The sequence below is a fragment of the Schistocerca cancellata genome, chromosome 5 (genome assembly GCF_023864275.1).
Source record: "Schistocerca cancellata isolate TAMUIC-IGC-003103 chromosome 5, iqSchCanc2.1, whole genome shotgun sequence".
In the NCBI taxonomy this organism is placed as follows: Eukaryota; Metazoa; Arthropoda; class Insecta; order Orthoptera; family Acrididae; genus Schistocerca; species Schistocerca cancellata.
In genome coordinates, this window is record NC_064630.1 from 647,832,917 (window position 1) to 647,851,381 (window position 18,465).

Sequence of the window (18,465 nt, forward strand, 5' to 3'; positions counted from 1 at the left end):
AGTTCCATCATTTACAACAATTTTCTGTTGTTCTGTATTCATGGTATCATGCTGCCTTCATGTCATAAATAATGTCATTTGTATATATCAACACAAAACTACTGCTTGGTTTTCATATTTTTATTTTTTCAGGCCAGCATAGAGCTAGAAACTCACTGTCACTGTCAGGAGTTACACAACATTAAAAAAAATGTCGTGTGACTAGGGCCTCCCATCTGATAGACCGTTCGCCGGGTGCAAGTCTTTCAATTTGCCGCCACTTTGGCGACTTGCGTGTTGATGGGGATGAAATGATGATGATTAGGACAACACAACATCCAGTCCCTGAGCGGAGAAAATCTCCGACCCAGCTGGGAATCGAACCCGGGCCCTTAGGATTGACATTCTGTTGCACTGACCACTCAACTACCGGGGGCAGACTACATAACATTATATGCTATAGACTGTAAGGAATGTTATTTGGGAGATGTTTATAATTTTGTGTTAGATTGTCTAGTACCTACGTACATTATATTTTAGTGCCCTCAGAATTTTTCACAGGTGATTATGGAGATAATGTATTAATTTTTTCTGATTTCCAGCATGACCTCACGTTTTTATGAGTGACACTAAGTGTGCCATATATCACCAGTGACATATTCTGTTGTCGAAGATATCTATTTGTGTGTACTGTTTTCTGTATTTTAGATTATGTGTGTGAAACAGCCTCAGAGAAAAGCTATTGTTATTTAACTATGTGAATTATATACATCAGGAACAGTAATAGTTCCTTCATGAGGACCATTCTCTCCCGTGATATCATCTCAGCACTGAGGACATTGTGTTTGATAGTCTGTTAGTAGGTCATCAGCTCAGTTTAATATTCATTCCAATGATGCACATGCCTGTATTGTACATGTGGAACTGTGTGTTGTCTGTCACATGATTCTGTATCGCAAATTGTTATCTAACTCATGACATTCCATACATACACAGGAGTTTCTGTTGTCATGTTAATTCATCTATTTTGATCAAATTACTTGCTTATAACAAAAGATATACACATGAGATTTACCTCTTAAATTTCAAGCTAAATTTGTATACCTGAAGTGACACTGGATCAGGTGCGTTGAAAAGTAACTGGCAAAGGTCTTCAGTGCTTGTAGCAGCAGCTAACTGTTGTCGCGTAGGAGTTGTTACGTGTTGTTTATTCTTCCCTTTGCTTTTAGTCTGTTGGCTGCAGGCACTGAACCATTCTATCTGACTCAATTGTGCACGTTCCTGGCTGTATAGTTTTTCTATATGCTCTTGCCACTGTCGCTCTCGTTTTGAAGCACGAAGTGCTTCTTGCTTTGCTGAATAAAATTCTGAAACAACATTGGAAGACTTGTTATAATTTATCAGCTTGTGGCCTAATACTAATTAGTTACTGAACCACTAGCTAGTAGAAAAGTGATGGTATCAGAATTTGTTTCGAAATAGTCACCTCTACAAATTATTTGTAAAACTGCATAGAATCTCACAACGTGTATGCTTACATTACAAATGAAGTGAGCTTGTACACATTATTTGGTAACATGCAGAAAGATTGAGGAGCAGTTATCTGCATCTGCAAACAAATTTTGAAGCAGTTGGATTCCAATTCTACAAATATTGCATACTCAAAAAAAATTTACGCTAAATACTGTGAGCAGTTCTTTGCAAATTAATTTTAAATGTTTATGTTAATTGTGTGAAATATAAACAATAAACTGAATAGTACAACTAAGGGTGGCTTGGGTGGTGGTCAATAAGTAAACAGATGAATTTTCTAGGCCATACACCAAACTGCGCTCCTTAACAACATCCCACCAGTATATCTAACAAGGTTGTTGAAGTTCGTACATGCTTTGTATTGTTAGGTGGCCGAGTTTGTCCACATCAATCAATGAAACTTACCAAACCCACCTTCATCTAATAATGGTGACTGAACTCTCTAGTGGTCGCACAGCTTAAACAAAGTGGTACAAAAAGGATGAAAATTACTTTTTTTTTATTAGTTACGACACACAAATCCTATTTGAGGAATGAAATAACCGATAGACTGTAGCCATTCCTGGCTCCTTTTTCATCAGTCTTCACCAGTCTTTCTTCCCCTGCCATCAATTATTAATTAGCCTGCAAAATAAATATTGACATTAACCTTACATTAGAAGATGTGGGGAGCAGGTGGAGGGGGGCTCCAAAGTTGTAAAGAAGTAATACTAATTCACGCTTTTCCAGAAAATTAGATTTGCATCTTCTCAAATAACTTTCAAAGTTTGTATACATGCCTGTGATTTAATATAGAAAGTGAGGTCTCCATAAATAAAAGCCCACATATTTGCTGCTTGTGACTAAAACTAAGAAAATAGAATCCTGTTGCACTAGATCTAAGCTGTAAAGTAAACACAAAAGTATCTGGGTTCTGAAAGCCTAAGTAATGCTAGTATTTTGGCTGCTCTAAGAAGAGAAAGTGTCATGATGGAATAAGAGGCTGCAAAGTAAACGTTTTTGAATTATTTTTTAATGTTGAGAGTCTTTCAAAAAGTTTGTGAAGTTGTACTGCAGTTACAATTCTACCTCCTCTGACTTTGGTTGCAATGTGTGCTCTAGAAGCGAAGAAAAAGAAATAACAAGCCATTACATTGTCCATGAGTCTTGCTTTCTTCACTTGCAGGGGAGGGGGGATCTCCACCATCATGTCCAAAGGACCACATGATGTCAACTGGCCACCATGTTATTCTCTGCCATACATCATCAACTTTATTTTCAAGCAGTATGGAGTGGCAAAGGGTCAGCACACTAGACTCCTGACTGTCGTCTGCTTTCCAAACCTTGGAGCTACTTTTCTTCATTCAAATAGCTCCTGAATTGGCTTCACAAGAATGGGTGCATTAAGTGTTCTAGTCATCCCACTAACGAAAAATCCTCGGCAGTATGGGAAACTGAACCCGGATCCTCTGCAAAGTAGTCACACACAGTGACTGCTCAGATACGGAGGTCACTTTTATAGGACAAGCGTAACTGTGGAACATACTGAAACAAACGTGCTATGTTATCTCCAGGCCATGTGTGTGTGGTGTTGAAATAATGAGTTGTGATATTGAATGTTTATTATGACACCACTAACTATTAAATCAATCAAGTATGTGTCAACAAGAACTCAAATGCTGAGGCTGTGTAGTAAACTTTACACTCAACTAATTCGAAGTCTACTGTCCTACCTCCTTGATAAGCACTCCAAATTCTAGAGCAGTAGTAGTGTTTCTAGGCATTTTGGTTTACAGAAGCACTGCACTGACCCAGAATCTCAAACAAATTTATGTCTTTCATTTGCCCTCCCTACTATAGATTTTACATATTCATCTGATTTCATATGACTTCTTTACTATTACACCCAAACACTCGAAAAAGGAAGGAGGGAAGATTAGAGTTTAACGTCCTATCGACATTGTGGTCATTTGAGATGGAGCACAAGCCCAGATTACAAAAGGACGGGGAAATTGGCCATAACCCTTTTCAAAGGAACCACCGTGGCATTTTCCTGGAGCAATTTAGGGAAATCACAGAAACCCTAAATCTGAATGGCTGGATGTGGATTTGAAGCACTGTGCTCCTGAATGTGAGTCCAGTATGTTAATCACTGCACCACCTCATTCAGTAAACACTTCAATGATAGATAAACACAGATATCATGGGATTCTTACAGGAATTATCTTCTATTTATCTGCATTTAAAGAGAGCGGATATCATGACACCGAGCAGGAACTTCATTCAATTAGTTCTGCATTTCTTTATAATAGTCTAACAACAATAGTTTCTTGTCAACAGCAGCATCATCAACAAACAATCTGCAGGTCTGTTGATCCTGCCTGATAAACCACATACTCATATTTACATTGGTTATATTGCAATTTCTTGGGATATACCCAATTCTACGTTCATTCCTGGTGATAATTTGCCTTACAGTATAACATACTGCATTCTATTAATAAAAACATTATTGAGCTGATCACATATCTGTGAAGTTATTCTGTATCGTCATATCCTGATTACTAGTCAACATTGTGGCTACAGTGTTGAATGCCTTTTGGAAGTCTGAACTTACTTTTTGCTGCCAGATATTGTGTGTTAATAAAGTAAGCTGTGTGTCACCCAAGTGTATCTGTGCTGAATCTTTCAAAGAAGCTTCTTTTTCTTCAGGAAATCTTCAAGGTCCAAACATCCTCCAGCATCCTGCAATAGGCTGATGTTTGTGATATCAATCTGTAATTTTTTTTATCATCCTTGTTTCCCCTCCTCCTCACAAGTGCGTATCTCTTATCCTATCCTTATATCCTCCATGGAAAAGGAACTAGTAGTTTCAAATGCTGGGATTAGGTTTTCCACTTTATAGGAGTCTACCAACATAAAGAAATCTTTTTAAAACGAGTACTCTCAATTATTCAAGTGCGAATTATCTGATTTGTGCAGGTTTTAGAGGGGAGGGGGGGAGAGAGGGGGGGGCACAGGTGTCGCAGGCCAGGGACTGGCAGTGTGAGTCGCCAGTCATTAGGGGCAGTGGCAGGCACTAAGCCAGATCAACAGTGTTGAGCCACATCTGAGTTTGCGCAGGTGTTGGCTGCAGATGCTACTACCTGTCCAGCAGATGTTATCCCAAATACATTGTTTGAAAATATCTCTAACATTCCTGTTTCTCAATTATTTGTGTATCTTCTGCCCCAGATTCACTCCAAATAATGGGGAGTGTACCATATTTGGGTTTAGCCTCCTCAAGATAAGTACTTCTATATTTATACTCTGGAAGTGATACAATGGTGTGAGGTGGAGTGTACATTCTAGTACCACTAATTGATCTCCCCTTCCCTCTTTCATTCGCCAAGGGTGCTTGGGAGGAATGGTTGTCTGTAAACTGCTGTATCGGTTCTAATTTCTCAAAATTTCTCATTGTGGTGTTTTCGCAGGGCATATGTGGGAGAAAGTAATAAGTTGTCTAACTGCTCATTGAACAGACTCTCTCAGAATGTCAATAGTATACCTCTCCTTCACGCACAATACCTCTTGTACCATCTGCCACTTGAGTTTGTTGACCATCTCCATAACATTCTCACACTGATTAAATTATCACATGACAAAATGCACCACTATTTGTTGGACATTGTCCATCTTGTCTATTGATCCAACCTTGTAAGCATCTCAGAAACATGAGCAATACTCAAGAATTGGATGAACAGGAGTTTTGTAAGCCACTTCTTTCGTGGACAAGTTACGTTTCTTTAAGATTCTTCCTATGAATCTCAGTCTGGTATCTGATTTTCCTATTATTTATTTTATATGGTCATCCCACTTAACGTTGCCCCATGTATTTACTCCAAGACATTTTACAGAAGTTGTTGTTCTAGCAGTTTGTCATTAATAGTGTAGTTGTACAGCAGTGGATTTCTTCTCCCTTGTATGCACAATATGCTACTTCTATATACATTCAGGATCAACTGCCAGTCCCTGCAACATGCATCAATTCTCTGCAGGACTTCTTTTGATGTTACTGCACTATCTTATAGATAAATGCATCACCAGAGAACCGGCATAAGGAGCTTGTGATGTTATCTACTACATCATTTATATATAATATACGCAGTAAGAGTACAATCATATTTCCTTGGGGTACTCCTGAAATAACCTCTATATTTGTTGGTATTGTTTCATCAAAAGCAGCATGCTCAGTTCTATCTTCAAGGAAGTCCTGCATCCAATCACAAACTGGTCCGATAGCCGGTTAGCCTGTAACACCCCCCCCCCCCCCCCCCCCAACTAATCGGCAGTGTGGGACTGTATCAAATACCTTCCTGAAGTCAAGGAACATGGAATCAATCTGAACACTGATGCCTATAGTATGGGAATCTCATGGAGGAACAGAGTGAGCTGAGTTTCACATGACCTCTGTTTGCAGGATCCATGATCATCTTTATGCAGGAGATATTTGTTCTCCAAAAATGTCATAATATGTGAGCATAAAACATGTCCCACAATTCTACAACAGACTGATGTCAGTGATATAGGCCTATAATTGTGTGTCTGTCTTACAACCATTCTTGAAAACAAGAAGGACCTGCATTTTTTCCCTCTTGCTCCAGCAACTTACAATAAACTGTTGCTGGAAGGGGAACAAGCTATTTCATATAGTCTCTGCAGAATCTTAAGGGTATCTTGTCTGGCCCTGATGGCTTTCCGCTACTAAGAAATTGTAGTTGCTTTTTTATTCCATGATAATTTATCTCTAAATTTGCCATTTCAGCATATGTGCGATGATTGAAAGGAGGGGCCATGCAGTGAAACGATTACGGAAGACAGAATTATGAAGACAGAAATCAGCCTTCTTTTCATCATCATCATCTATTTCAGTACCAGTACGGTCACTGAGTGACTGAATAGACAATTTTGAACTGCTTACTGATTTTATGGAAGACCAAAACTTCTAGAGTTTCTAATGAGATTGACTGGCAAAAAATTTGCTTTCAAAGTCATTGCAAGCTTTTCTCATTGCTCTCCTTACATACACATAAATTTTAGTTTTGTTCAACTTCTGTTTGTCAGTTAGGCCAGCCTAGTACTGACCAGGAACTCTGTCTCTTTGTAAATTGATATGTGGGAGTAGTTATTTTATAAATGCCACTGTTGGTGTACCTGTCTCTGCTGGTTATTATGTTGTGTAAAACTCTTTGTTGCTCTTCCTTTGATAGTAAATGAATACTTTTCAAATAGATATAAGATAAATCTGCTCCTAGCATGCTTTTTTTGAACAACCTTCTTGTTCATTCTCAATAATAACAAGCTAATATGTGAATATAAACACAGAAAAAATGATCAAGGTAAGCCAGTTTTGCTAATTTCCTTCAGACCAATGGAACTCCTTTATCTTACCTGCCTTTCCATCAGGGCCCTTTTCCATATATACAACAGGATAGACTCGAGCAATTACAGCAGTAACACAACTGATGACACCACCAGCAGGTTTCAGTGAACTGAGAGAGACAGGCAAAGGACCAGGCTGTCTACAGAACCCAAGTCTGCAATCCCAACGTGCTCTTCTTGTTGAATTTGTATGGATTTTTAATCTAACATTGGGTCCTGCCTACAAAACAATTACATTAGAAGTGAAGAAATGTCACAATCAACACCAGTTATTAGACCATTACAATTATGTAGCAGATGATACATCTGAATTAAATGAAAACCATGAAACGGTAAAAACCTTAATGTATCATTAACACATCTGATAGCTTGGAAACATGATTGCAGCTTAACAGATTAACTCAGAACATCTCACGAGTCAGGTTGGTAATGTTATGGGAGTATTATTCAAAATGGCATAAATTAAAATAAGTCACAAAAATAAAGATGTAGCAAAAGTAGATTCTCTAAAGAAGGTAGTGAGACTGTCATTGACAATTATCGACCAGTCTCACTACCTACCTATTTTTTGAAGGTAAAGGAAAGAACTGTGTGTACAAGAATCATAGCATACCTCTCCAAAATAAGATGTTTAGTCAGTCTCAATTTGGATTTCCGAAGCACCGATAGCACTTTCTGTGACTTATCAATACATTTCATAGCAATCACTTACAGGGAAATCTGTCATCAACCTAAAGGTTGGTTTGAACACCACAGTGCTTTTCTTGGCATGATGCTATTAGAGATTATATGTCACTGTCTTCCCCCAACCTTGGAATTGACCTACCTAAGCAATTTTAGGAGCCTTACACTTTAATGTGGATTTTTATCCATAGTGCCACTCAGCATTTTTCACATTCACATTGTTATAGGTGAAATAAGTGCAAAATCACACCTAAAAATCCTAGTACTAATGGAGGTTTCAACTCAAGACCTAAAGACCTGTAGTCTGCCACTTCATCACTGACTCTCACTGGAGTAAGCAGCTAAAATAATATAGTGTCAAAGACCTCACTGGTAACTAGTTTCCAACCTATTTAAGTAGAAGGACACTGAATGTTGCATTGACATTTTAAATAAATGAATACTGAATAAAGAACTCAGCTTTTCAGATTTGGGTAGCCTTTTTCCTATCAACAATTTTCATTTTCTTTAAAACATAATTGGCCAACTCAAACCATGGGACTTTGGTTGGCCAGCACAAACCACGTGACTTTAGTTTTGTAGTCATACGGTGTTCCATAGCCAGATATTTTGCTTACCTTTATTTTTCTTAATGAATCTGCATGTGTATTCTTAACTGAATGAATTTTGTTCTGAAGCTCAGATATTGCCAACCTATCCTTGTTCAGATTACATATGACCAGCTCCAGTGCAACAACATGTTGCTAATTGTTTTTGTGGTCAACATCATTAAAATCCCACAAACATCTATGCATAGCATAGATATCCTAAAAGCAAACTATTTTCTCCATTCTCCACTTCATATACCAATTTGTTTACTCTCTACCGACACACCTAACCACACTACTTATGCAGTTAGTATCACTGAAGTTGGAACAGTCCAAAATCATTTAGTTTCACCAACAAATTGCTCAATCACCTGCCGCACTTGGAATGTAGCACAGTTCCATGGAACGTAGTGTTGTCGTGTAAACTAGGCTTTATTAGAGAGTGGACAGTTGAATGATAATCTGAATGTGGTTCTATGAACACTGTGTCAAATGCTTCAGTGTGAAATGTGGAGTAATCATGTAGACGTAAGTAAGAACCTGAAAAGAAAGCCATATGTTACATACACTGATGAGCCCAAACATTATGACCGCTGCCTACCACGAGAAAGAATGCCATCTGATGGCATTGTAGGTTCATGACTTGGCAAGGCAAGTATTTAAGTGAAGGAGGGACAAATGAGGAATCATTCTAGCTACAGTATGAGCCGCAAATGGTGAAATCCATTGACATAAGTGACTTTGACAAAGGGTGGATCGTTAGGGACTAACACCTGGAAAACGGGCATCTTGGAAAGGCAGATTTGGTCAGCACTCATTTGCTACTGCCATGAGCATCTATGGAAAAAGGTTGAGGCATGGTGAACCCATGAGTAGGCGACAAGGTGTTGGACGTCCATGCCTCATCACAGAACATGAATGTGGAGGTCCGCTCTGTAAAGCAGGATACACGGTGATCTGTAGCAGATGTGATTACAGAGTACAATGCTAGAGCATGACCAAGTGCTTCTGAGCACACTACTCAACGCACATTGCAGAATATGGTGTTATGCACCATATGAACCTAATTGATCTCAATGTTGACCAATGATGTTACCAATTACTATTACAGTTGGCAATAGGATCATCAAGATTAGACTGTGGATCAATGGAAACTAGCTGCCTGGTCAAATGAATCACGTTATTTGTGACAAGAGGCCACTGGATATCTCATCATCTAGGTGAATGGCTGCTCGAAACACGCACTGTGCCAGAAACAAGCTGGTGGGGCCAAGACTATTCTATGGGAGGGCATTAACCTGTGCTCAGGGACCTCAGGTCATAATTGAAGGCACTATGACAGCTGTGAGCTATGTGAATATTGTTGCATTCCACCTGCATCCCTTCATGGTTGATATTTTGTCAATGATAGTGGCATCTTCTAGTAGAATAACTGTCCATGTCATAAGGCTACATTCGTGCTACAGTGGCTTAAGGAGCATGATAGCGAACTTCTGTTGATGTCTTGGCCACCAAAATCACCTGATTTGACCCTGATGGTACACATGTGGGATGCTATTGAGACCTGTGCACCGACATCTACTGCCACATGCCTCCAGAGCTACCATGGACTTGTTGAATCCATGCAATGCAGAAACACTGCTGCATTTTGTGTTCCAAAGGTGAAGCAACACACAATTAAGCAGCTGATTACAATGTTTTTCCGCATCAGTGTACCTTCTTAAGTGTCTAAGCTGTGTAACTTTTGCAGTCTGTGTAGTATCAAATTTTTGAGATGAAAATGTCAAACAGCATATTTCCTTTCCCCTTTTATGTTCACTAATATCTTTTAGTATAATATTCTGGGTTTACTTGTCATTGGAGGAAAAAGAGTTGGTTGTACAACGGCATGTAATAATGATAATTTCCGGTGTTGACTCTACAGTGCCCTATAAAGAAAGCAGAGTTACTAAACATAGTTTTCTGAAATTCCTTCACAAAAGAAGATGAAGTAACTATTCCAGAATTTGAATTGAGAACAACTGCCAACTTGTGTAACTTAGAAGTACATATTCTCAGTGTAGCGAAGCAGCTTAAAAGACTTACAAAGGGCAACGCTTCTAGTCCAGACTGTATACCAATCAGATTCCTTTCAGAGTATGTCAATAAAATAGCTCCATACTTAGAAATTGTATGCAACTGCTTGCTTCATGAAAGATCCGTACCCAAAGACTGAAAAGTTGCACAAGTCACACCGATACCAAAGAAAGCAAAGAGCAGTAATATGCTGAATTACAGGCCTATATAACTAACTAATAATTTGCAGCAGGATTTTTGAACATATACTGTGCTCAAACATTATGAATCACCTCAGAGAACACTATTTATTGAAAAATAGCTAACATGGATTCAGAAAATATCATTCTTGTGAAACACAACTAGCTCTTTATTCTCACAAAGTAAAAAGTGCGTTGGACAGGGAATCTCAAATTGATTCCATATTTTTAGATTTCCAGAATGCTTCTGATACTATTCTTCACAAATGATTTCTAATTAAATTGAGTGCCTAAGGAGTATTGTCTCAGTTGTGTGACTGGATTCATGATTTCCTGTCAGAGAGGTCACAGTTCATAATAACTGACAGGAAGTCATTGAGAGAAACAGAAGTAATATTTGGCGTTCCCCCAGGAACTGTCATAGGCCCTGTGATGTTCCTGATCTAAGTAAACGATTTAGGAGACAATCTGAGCAGCCCTCTTACATTGTTTGCAGAGGATGAAGTCATTTACCATAATGTAAAGTAATCAGATGATCAAAACAAATTGCAAAATGATTTACGCAAGATATCCGTATGGGGCAAAAGGTGGCAACTGGCTCTAAATCGTGAAAAGTGTGCACTAAAAAGAATAATCCACTAAATTTCAGTTAGGGAAAGCAAACCATAGACTATGATTTACTGGCACAACACTTAGAAAATATGACAGGTCTAGTAGACACTGCTTACACTATGCTTATCTGTACAGTATAGGATACACATCAGATAGGACTGACGGAGGATATCGAAAAAGTTCACAGAAGGGCAGCTCATTTTGTATTATCACAAAGTAAGGGAGAGAGTGCCACGGGTATGATACACAATCTGGGGTGGCAGTCATTAAAACAGAGGCATGATTTCCTGCAGCAGGACTTCCTCACAAGATTTCGATAACCAACTTACTCCTCAGAGTATGAGAATATTTTGCTGGTACCCACCTACATAGGGAGAAATGATCATCATAATGATGTAAGAGAAAACAGTGCGCACAGAAAAATGTGCACGTTAATTTCTCCTGCACACTTTCTGAGAATGGAACAGCAGAGAAGTAACTTAAAGGTGCTTCGAAGAACCCTCTGCCAGGCACTTAATTGTGAATTGCAGAATAACCACGTAGATGTAGATACATTGACTTGTGGACAGCTCTTTATACATCCGGGCATACTGATAATATCCTCTCAGTATATTTACTCCCTTACAAAGTTTGTTGTCAATGAACAATTGCAGTTTGGAAATGACACTAATATTCATGAATATAACCATAAGAGGAGACATGACATACGTTATCCATCATCCTGCATAAGCATGGCAGGGAGAGGATTGAGGTATTCAGCAGTAAAAATCTTTAACAATCTGCCCAGTGACACAAAGAATTTAACAGAAAATAAAATTAACTTCAAACAAACATACATTGTAGGAAAATTCTGGATTTGTAATAGCGTGTTGTTCGCACGCATGTGTGTGTGTGTGTGTGTGTGTGTGTGTGTGTGTGTGTGTGTGTGTGTGTGTGTGTGTGTGTGAGGGGGGAAAAAGGAAGGAGAATTATGTAAAATGGTCAAGATTTTGACACATCTTTTACCGAGAAATTGTGTTATAATAATATCTTCTTACACATCATAATGAGGGATCAAAATTGTGATAAATGGAACATGCAAATAGCTAAATTAAACTAATAAAACACATTTTTGTGTGTTAACCATACCCTAATCAAATGGTTAGTAAATTAACATCGTGAGATGAATAAATCACATTTTCTGGAACTTAGCAAGATTCATATTATTGCATCCCAAAAGAAGGCTGTCAAGTGAGGACATTCTGGTTCCTATACCACTTATTCTAACTGTATATTTGTTATAAAAGTCAAGATAGTTGGAGATAGTACGAAAATAACTCTCTCATTGAAAACCGGGCTATTAGTTTCTATTTATGTGGTAAATGGTAGACAAAGTCTTTGGCATCATACATATCTTGTAATGATAAATATGTCACCTAGATTGAGTGATCTTAAAGGAACATCTGTGTTATACAAGACTGAAAAGCTTGTACGGGTGTTTCAGGGTAGGTTGTGTTGAGAAACAACTGATAAGAATAAATTTTATACGCTGCACTGTTTCTGATATAATTTGCATGGAAGTTGGCCAATCAGGTCTTTGCATGCACAAATTCAAATAGCGTGCCAACATGTTCTTACTTTGGTTTCCTCAAATTGAACAGTAGAATGATACAAACATTGGACACTGACTGGTAACAAGGGTAGAGCCTGAGAAAATGGTTCAGTAGTCTTGGGCACCACTTTCTTGCTATGAGAACAACTGGTGTTAATGGTGAAAGCTTGTGTAGCAGAACTCCTTATTTGTGCAGCTGATTGTGTCGAAAGTGTTTGTTTAACTGTAAATTTACAAGGAAAGAGATGCGAAAAGATAATGATGGAAGTAGGCATAACACACATTTCTCACAGCTGTGATGAAGTGATAGTTGTATTGTTCTCTTGTTCATTCTGAGGAAACAAAACGAACACGTCTGCCAACACCGTTGCTGACAAGCTGCTTGAATTTGAGTGCACAATGACTTGATTGGCTAATTTTAATACTAATTAAATAAAAAATGTTGCACGTATCTTTTAACAGTTATTTCTCAGAATAATCTACCCTGCAGCACCCTTATAAGATTTTCAAACTGTTTCTGACTACCTTTTATAAGCCACAATTTACTTCTTACACGATTTGCCCCATTACTGGTAATTTTTAGGGGATGTCAGTGGATATGTTCATGCATGTTCTATTTGATGAATTTAAGAAATTTCAATTTTTTATCAAATTTAATGTCTGAGATTCCTGTTCTGCCTATGCATCAATGAGCACAACTCTTCTGCTCTTTATATATCTCACATTCTCCACCCCCGTCACATACATCTCTACATGTCTCTCCAACATTCTGAATATTGTACTAACTTTTAGTTTTGGGTTAGTAACCGTGTAACTAGATACTAGTGCACTATAACATTTGATGTGTTTATAATTTGTTCATCATTCTTTCTTAGAACAGAACCGCATTACAAAAATTACTCTAACATTCTGTGTACAAAATTGAATGTGTTCTTTTAATTCTGTTTACCTCCTTCAACAAGAAGTAATGACAGTACTGAAATATGCACAACTATTGAACTAAAAATATTTTCATTGTTGATACAAAAGATACTTTCAACAACTGATGCAAAACTTTTGAAAGAAACAACAACACCGGGGTATATTTTAAATTGCTTCGGTAATTACCTCCAATGGTGAACAAGGCTGTTCACAGTTGACCAGCTCTGCACTGTGGGTTACTAGCTTAGTACCAACTGCAACACGGCCTGCTTCTATTAAGTGACACATTTCCATATCAACAGTGCACCCAATGCTGTACCAACCATCAGTCAGTTCCAATTCATAGTTGCACATTTTCAAGCACTGTCTATTTCCATCTTTTCCATTTTCTTCCTGTGCTTCTTCATGCTGCAAAGAGGAATGCTGGTGAATTATATTCTGCTATTATGTATGTTAAATAAAACAACTCCAAGCAATGGAAATCCTAGTAGGAATATTAACAATGTAGAAAAAGACAGATTACTACTTACCATAAAGAAGACATGTTAGTTTCAGTCAGGCACCATTAAAAGACACATACAAAAAGCTTTAGGCCACAGCCTACATCAGTAAAACACACACACACACACACACACACACACACACACACACACACACACACACACACACACACACACACACAACCTGAGGAAATTTGCTCAATAACAGATGCCAGGAAATAAACTAAATCTTTCATTTCTCTGAACCAATGGTAGAAAACGAAAACTTTTCCTTACAAATAGCATTCCCGTGGAGAAAACTCAAACTATATACATCCAACATATATTTTCATATAATTCTCTAATACACAATATTCATAATTTAATAATCACAAATACGAACTTCAGCTTCAAAGAACTCATTTTCAAATATCATTAAATGGAATGACAATATCATTAAAATTCTTTAATGCTCACTGTATCAAAACATTAAAAATGGAAGCGGGGACCCAGGCAGCCAAACATTCCTATAATAACTCAAATTTCTACAGCAGCAAAACACAGTAGGCTTAATTAATATGTTTTGACTAAGGTATTAAAGGCAAGAGTAGCAATAATCCTCAAGATCCTTGAAAAGATGAATGAAATAATTATTAGCATCAGCGGTGTTGAGAAACAGCTGAAATCGTTAAAATTGAACAAAGCTCCAGGGCTTGATGGAATCCCTGTCAGATTCTATATGAATCTGTGCCTGAGTTAGCCCCTCTTCTAATTACAATCTATCGTAGACCCCTCAAACAAAGAACCATGCCCAGTTCTTGGAAAAAGGCACAGGTCACACCTGTCCACAAAAAGGATAGTAGAAGTGACCCACAAAACCACTGTCGAATACCCTTGACATCGATTGGTTGTAGAATCTTAGAACATATTCTGAGCTAAAACCTAACATCCCACACTTGTAGATAAGAAAGTTCTTAACTACATTCTTCAGAAAGTCCTATTTTGCAAGTTTGTTACAAGAACTCACATTAAAGGACACATGAATTCAGAGCACACACATTTTAGAAATGAAAAATACCCTGCTGTTGGTGATACTTTCAATCTAGAATATCATGTGTTCAAGATGGTAGAAGGCCGAGTGGTTCTAGAATTTACACAGAAATACTCGAATCACTACGGGCCTACAAAAGTCACTTAAGCTTTAATGCACTTGCAGCATGCAAGATTTTTAACATGCTCTCACCCACTTATGACACTGACTTCTTTGTGTGCTTACAAGCTGTAAAATTAACATTTGTGTAAATGTTATCCCACAATTATGTGAATTTTGACAGCACAGAATTAACAATTACATCACTTTGTATGTCTGGTTTTTTTTTACTACGAGGCAACTGTGATTGTAAGGGTTAAGTTTAGATCAAAGTGGAAAAACAATTGGAAGGCTTTTCCTTTCACTTCCCTCTCAGGAACAGTTAACTTACTAATGTTAACGAATGATGGTTGCGTACGAGAGCGAGAGTATATTAAAAATCTTATGTAGCGCTCCTATGCTGTAACTTAAATGGCTTTTGTAGAGCATTGTGGCTTAATAGACCACAAGTGTTTTATATCGAATTGTTCATCTCAGATGCCCTTACACCACTGTGGTACATAGTAAACAATTATCATTTACAATATGAATCCCTATACTATCCCTTAATATTCATTTTTGAAACTTTGTAAATAGGCTTTAAGCGATAATAGGTATCTATTTTCAAGTGCCTGACAATTCAACTTTTACATCATTTCTGTGACACTGCCCTGTGAGACAAACAAACCTGTGATCTATCATGCTGCAGTTGTTTGTATACATTAAATATCCTCTGTCAGTTTATTTGGTATGGATTCCACACACTTGAGCAATGTTATAGGACAGTTTGCTTTAGCGTTTTGTAAGCAGTCTCCTCTGTAGGCTGATTATCTCAGCATCCTACCAATGAGGGGGGGGGGGGGGGAAGGGGGGGGGGGGGCGGGCACGCATGTGACTGACTTCATTGTGGCTCGCTGATATGGTAGGATATTATGTTTTTATGTTGTATGAATTGCACAATTTTACATTTGTGAACACTTAGAATGAGTTGCTAGTCTTTGAACTACTCTGAAATCTTATCAAGATTGAACTGAATATTCGTATACCTTTTTCACGAAATTTTTCATTATAGATACCTGCATCATCTGCAAAAGTCTGCATTGCTATTAATACTGTCTGCCAGTTTATTAATAAACAATATAAACAACAACATTCCCAACATACTTCCCTGGAGCACTCCTGACGTTACTTTTACTCCTGTCGATGATTATCCATTGAAGACAACATGCTGCGTCCTGCCTAACAAGCAATTATCAAGTCACTCACAATTTTTATCTTTTGCTACCCCATATAACTGTACTTTTGTTAATAAATGTTGGTGTGGTACCAAGTAAAATATTTTTCAGAAGTTAAGAAATATTGCATCACCCCGAGTTCCTTGATCTATGGCATCCAGGATGTCATGCAAGAAAAGCACGTGTAGGGTTTCACATGACAAGATGTTTTTGGAATCCATTCTGGTTGGCTGGCATGAAGGAGGTCATTCTGTCTGAGATACTCCCTTACCTTTGAGATCAGAATATGTTCTTTGATTCTAAAACACATGCATGTCAATGATATAGAATGGCAGTTTTGTCAATCACTTATGTCTCCTTCTTATAGACAAGGTATGCTCTGTCCTTTTTAAAGGCACCTGCAGTATATTATAAGAGTAAAATCAAACTCCTGCGTATAAAACAGTTTTAAACGTCTAATTGCTTTGCAAATGTATTAATGTGTTAAATATTTGACTTCATGCATGTAAGTGAGAAAAAGTTTAGGGAAGGTTCAAAATTATGCTTAAAGTTTACTGGAAGTTGCTAAGTGTTCTCATTATAAAACACTGCACGAATATAGTCTAGGTAATTTGCACTCAATTTTAAGCAAAACCTAGTTTTTCATGTATCTCAATATTTACAATATCGTATCTCCTGGACTGTGTGTCATATAATGATACAATTTTACAGATATGTTCAGTGATACACAGGGTGAGCACAAATTAACTCCCTATTGAAAATTGCTTAATTTTTTAATACTTCAATAATTTTCATACAGCAAAAACATTTTGTGCCTTATTATTTACTACATTATACATCACTTATATCACTGCAGATATCAGTGACACGCCATGGCCCAATGTCTAACCCTGCGTGAGTGGGTTTAGCTTGCATCCCAGTACAAAATACGGTGATCTGTGGTTCAAGTACAGAAATGTTGGCGAAGTGCAGACAGACCTTTTGCCTCAGTAGATGCAAAGACCATAAGAAAATACCACTTGAAGCTAATGGACACAGATTTTATATCAGATGTTAAGAGAAGTGGTCGACCTCCAACATCCAGAATGGAGGAAAATGTACAAGCAGTTCAGGGAATGTTCACTTGAAGTTCTCAGAGATCACAAAGACAGACAGTTGTGGAAGCAGTCTAATCTGACACACAATCCAAACTGTTCTGAAGAAACAGTTGAATTTTTGTCCATGGAAACCACATTACTGCCATGAATTACCAGTGGAAGACTGTGATCATAGGTTGATATGGGGTGATGATGCTTACTTGGTATGAAGACTGGTCTGTTATTCTTGGTAATGTTCTTTGGTCAGATGAAGTGTTGTTCCATAACAGGTGTTTCTTAACTGGCTTGTTGTTATTGGGTAACAGAGGATCAGAGAGTGGCTACTAAACATAGAGCCAATATCACCCAAAGGTCACAGAGTGATGTGGCATGGCATCCATGAAAGTTGTGGGTCCATATCTCATTCAGGACACAACACAGTGAATGCAGAACAGAACATTGATAGGCTTGAAAATTATGTTCATGATATTGTACCTAAATAGTACAATTACAATGACATAATCTTTATGCAAGATGGGGTCCTGCCTCTTTTCACATATTCTGTCCGTTCATGGTTTGACAACCATGTTTAGGATGGCGGTTCGGACATGGCCCCCTTGAATGGCCAGCAAGGAATTCTCTAGGGATGGGTGAAAGAGGAAGTTCATCCAACAAAACCAAAAACTCCTGATGAGTTGGAGGAGCAAATTCGCCAAGTTCTTGGAAATGTATCGCCCGCAGGATTATGTGCAGAAATATGATGCAAACATCCACATCCATTTACTGAGACTGGTAGATAATGGTGGAGCTTATGTCAAAATAAAGCAATGAATAACAATTCTACCATTGCAAGGAACAAAATGTTTTTTGTTTCATGAAAATTGGTTACATATTATAAACATTATTAGTTTGGTGCATAAGTTTGCATCTTTTTTGTTTTGCATATTGGTAAAGTGGTTGCTATGGGTTTATTTATCGACTGCA

At 37.8% G+C, this 18,465-nt stretch overlaps 1 protein-coding gene across 1 annotated transcript in view; it reads right to left on the reverse strand.

The window, feature by feature from the left end:
* Window positions 1-18,465, reverse strand: part of LOC126188738 (breast cancer type 2 susceptibility protein-like) — a 159,773-nt gene that overhangs the window by 56,286 nt on the left and 85,022 nt on the right. The window contains exons 6-8 of the mRNA XM_049930346.1: window positions 13,749-13,970; window positions 6,922-7,132; window positions 1,084-1,346 (exon numbers count right to left, since the gene is read on the reverse strand). Coding sequence (XP_049786303.1) covers window positions 1,084-1,346; window positions 6,922-7,132; window positions 13,749-13,970 — 696 coding nt within the window. The remainder of the gene's footprint in view (window positions 1-1,083; window positions 1,347-6,921; window positions 7,133-13,748; window positions 13,971-18,465) is intronic.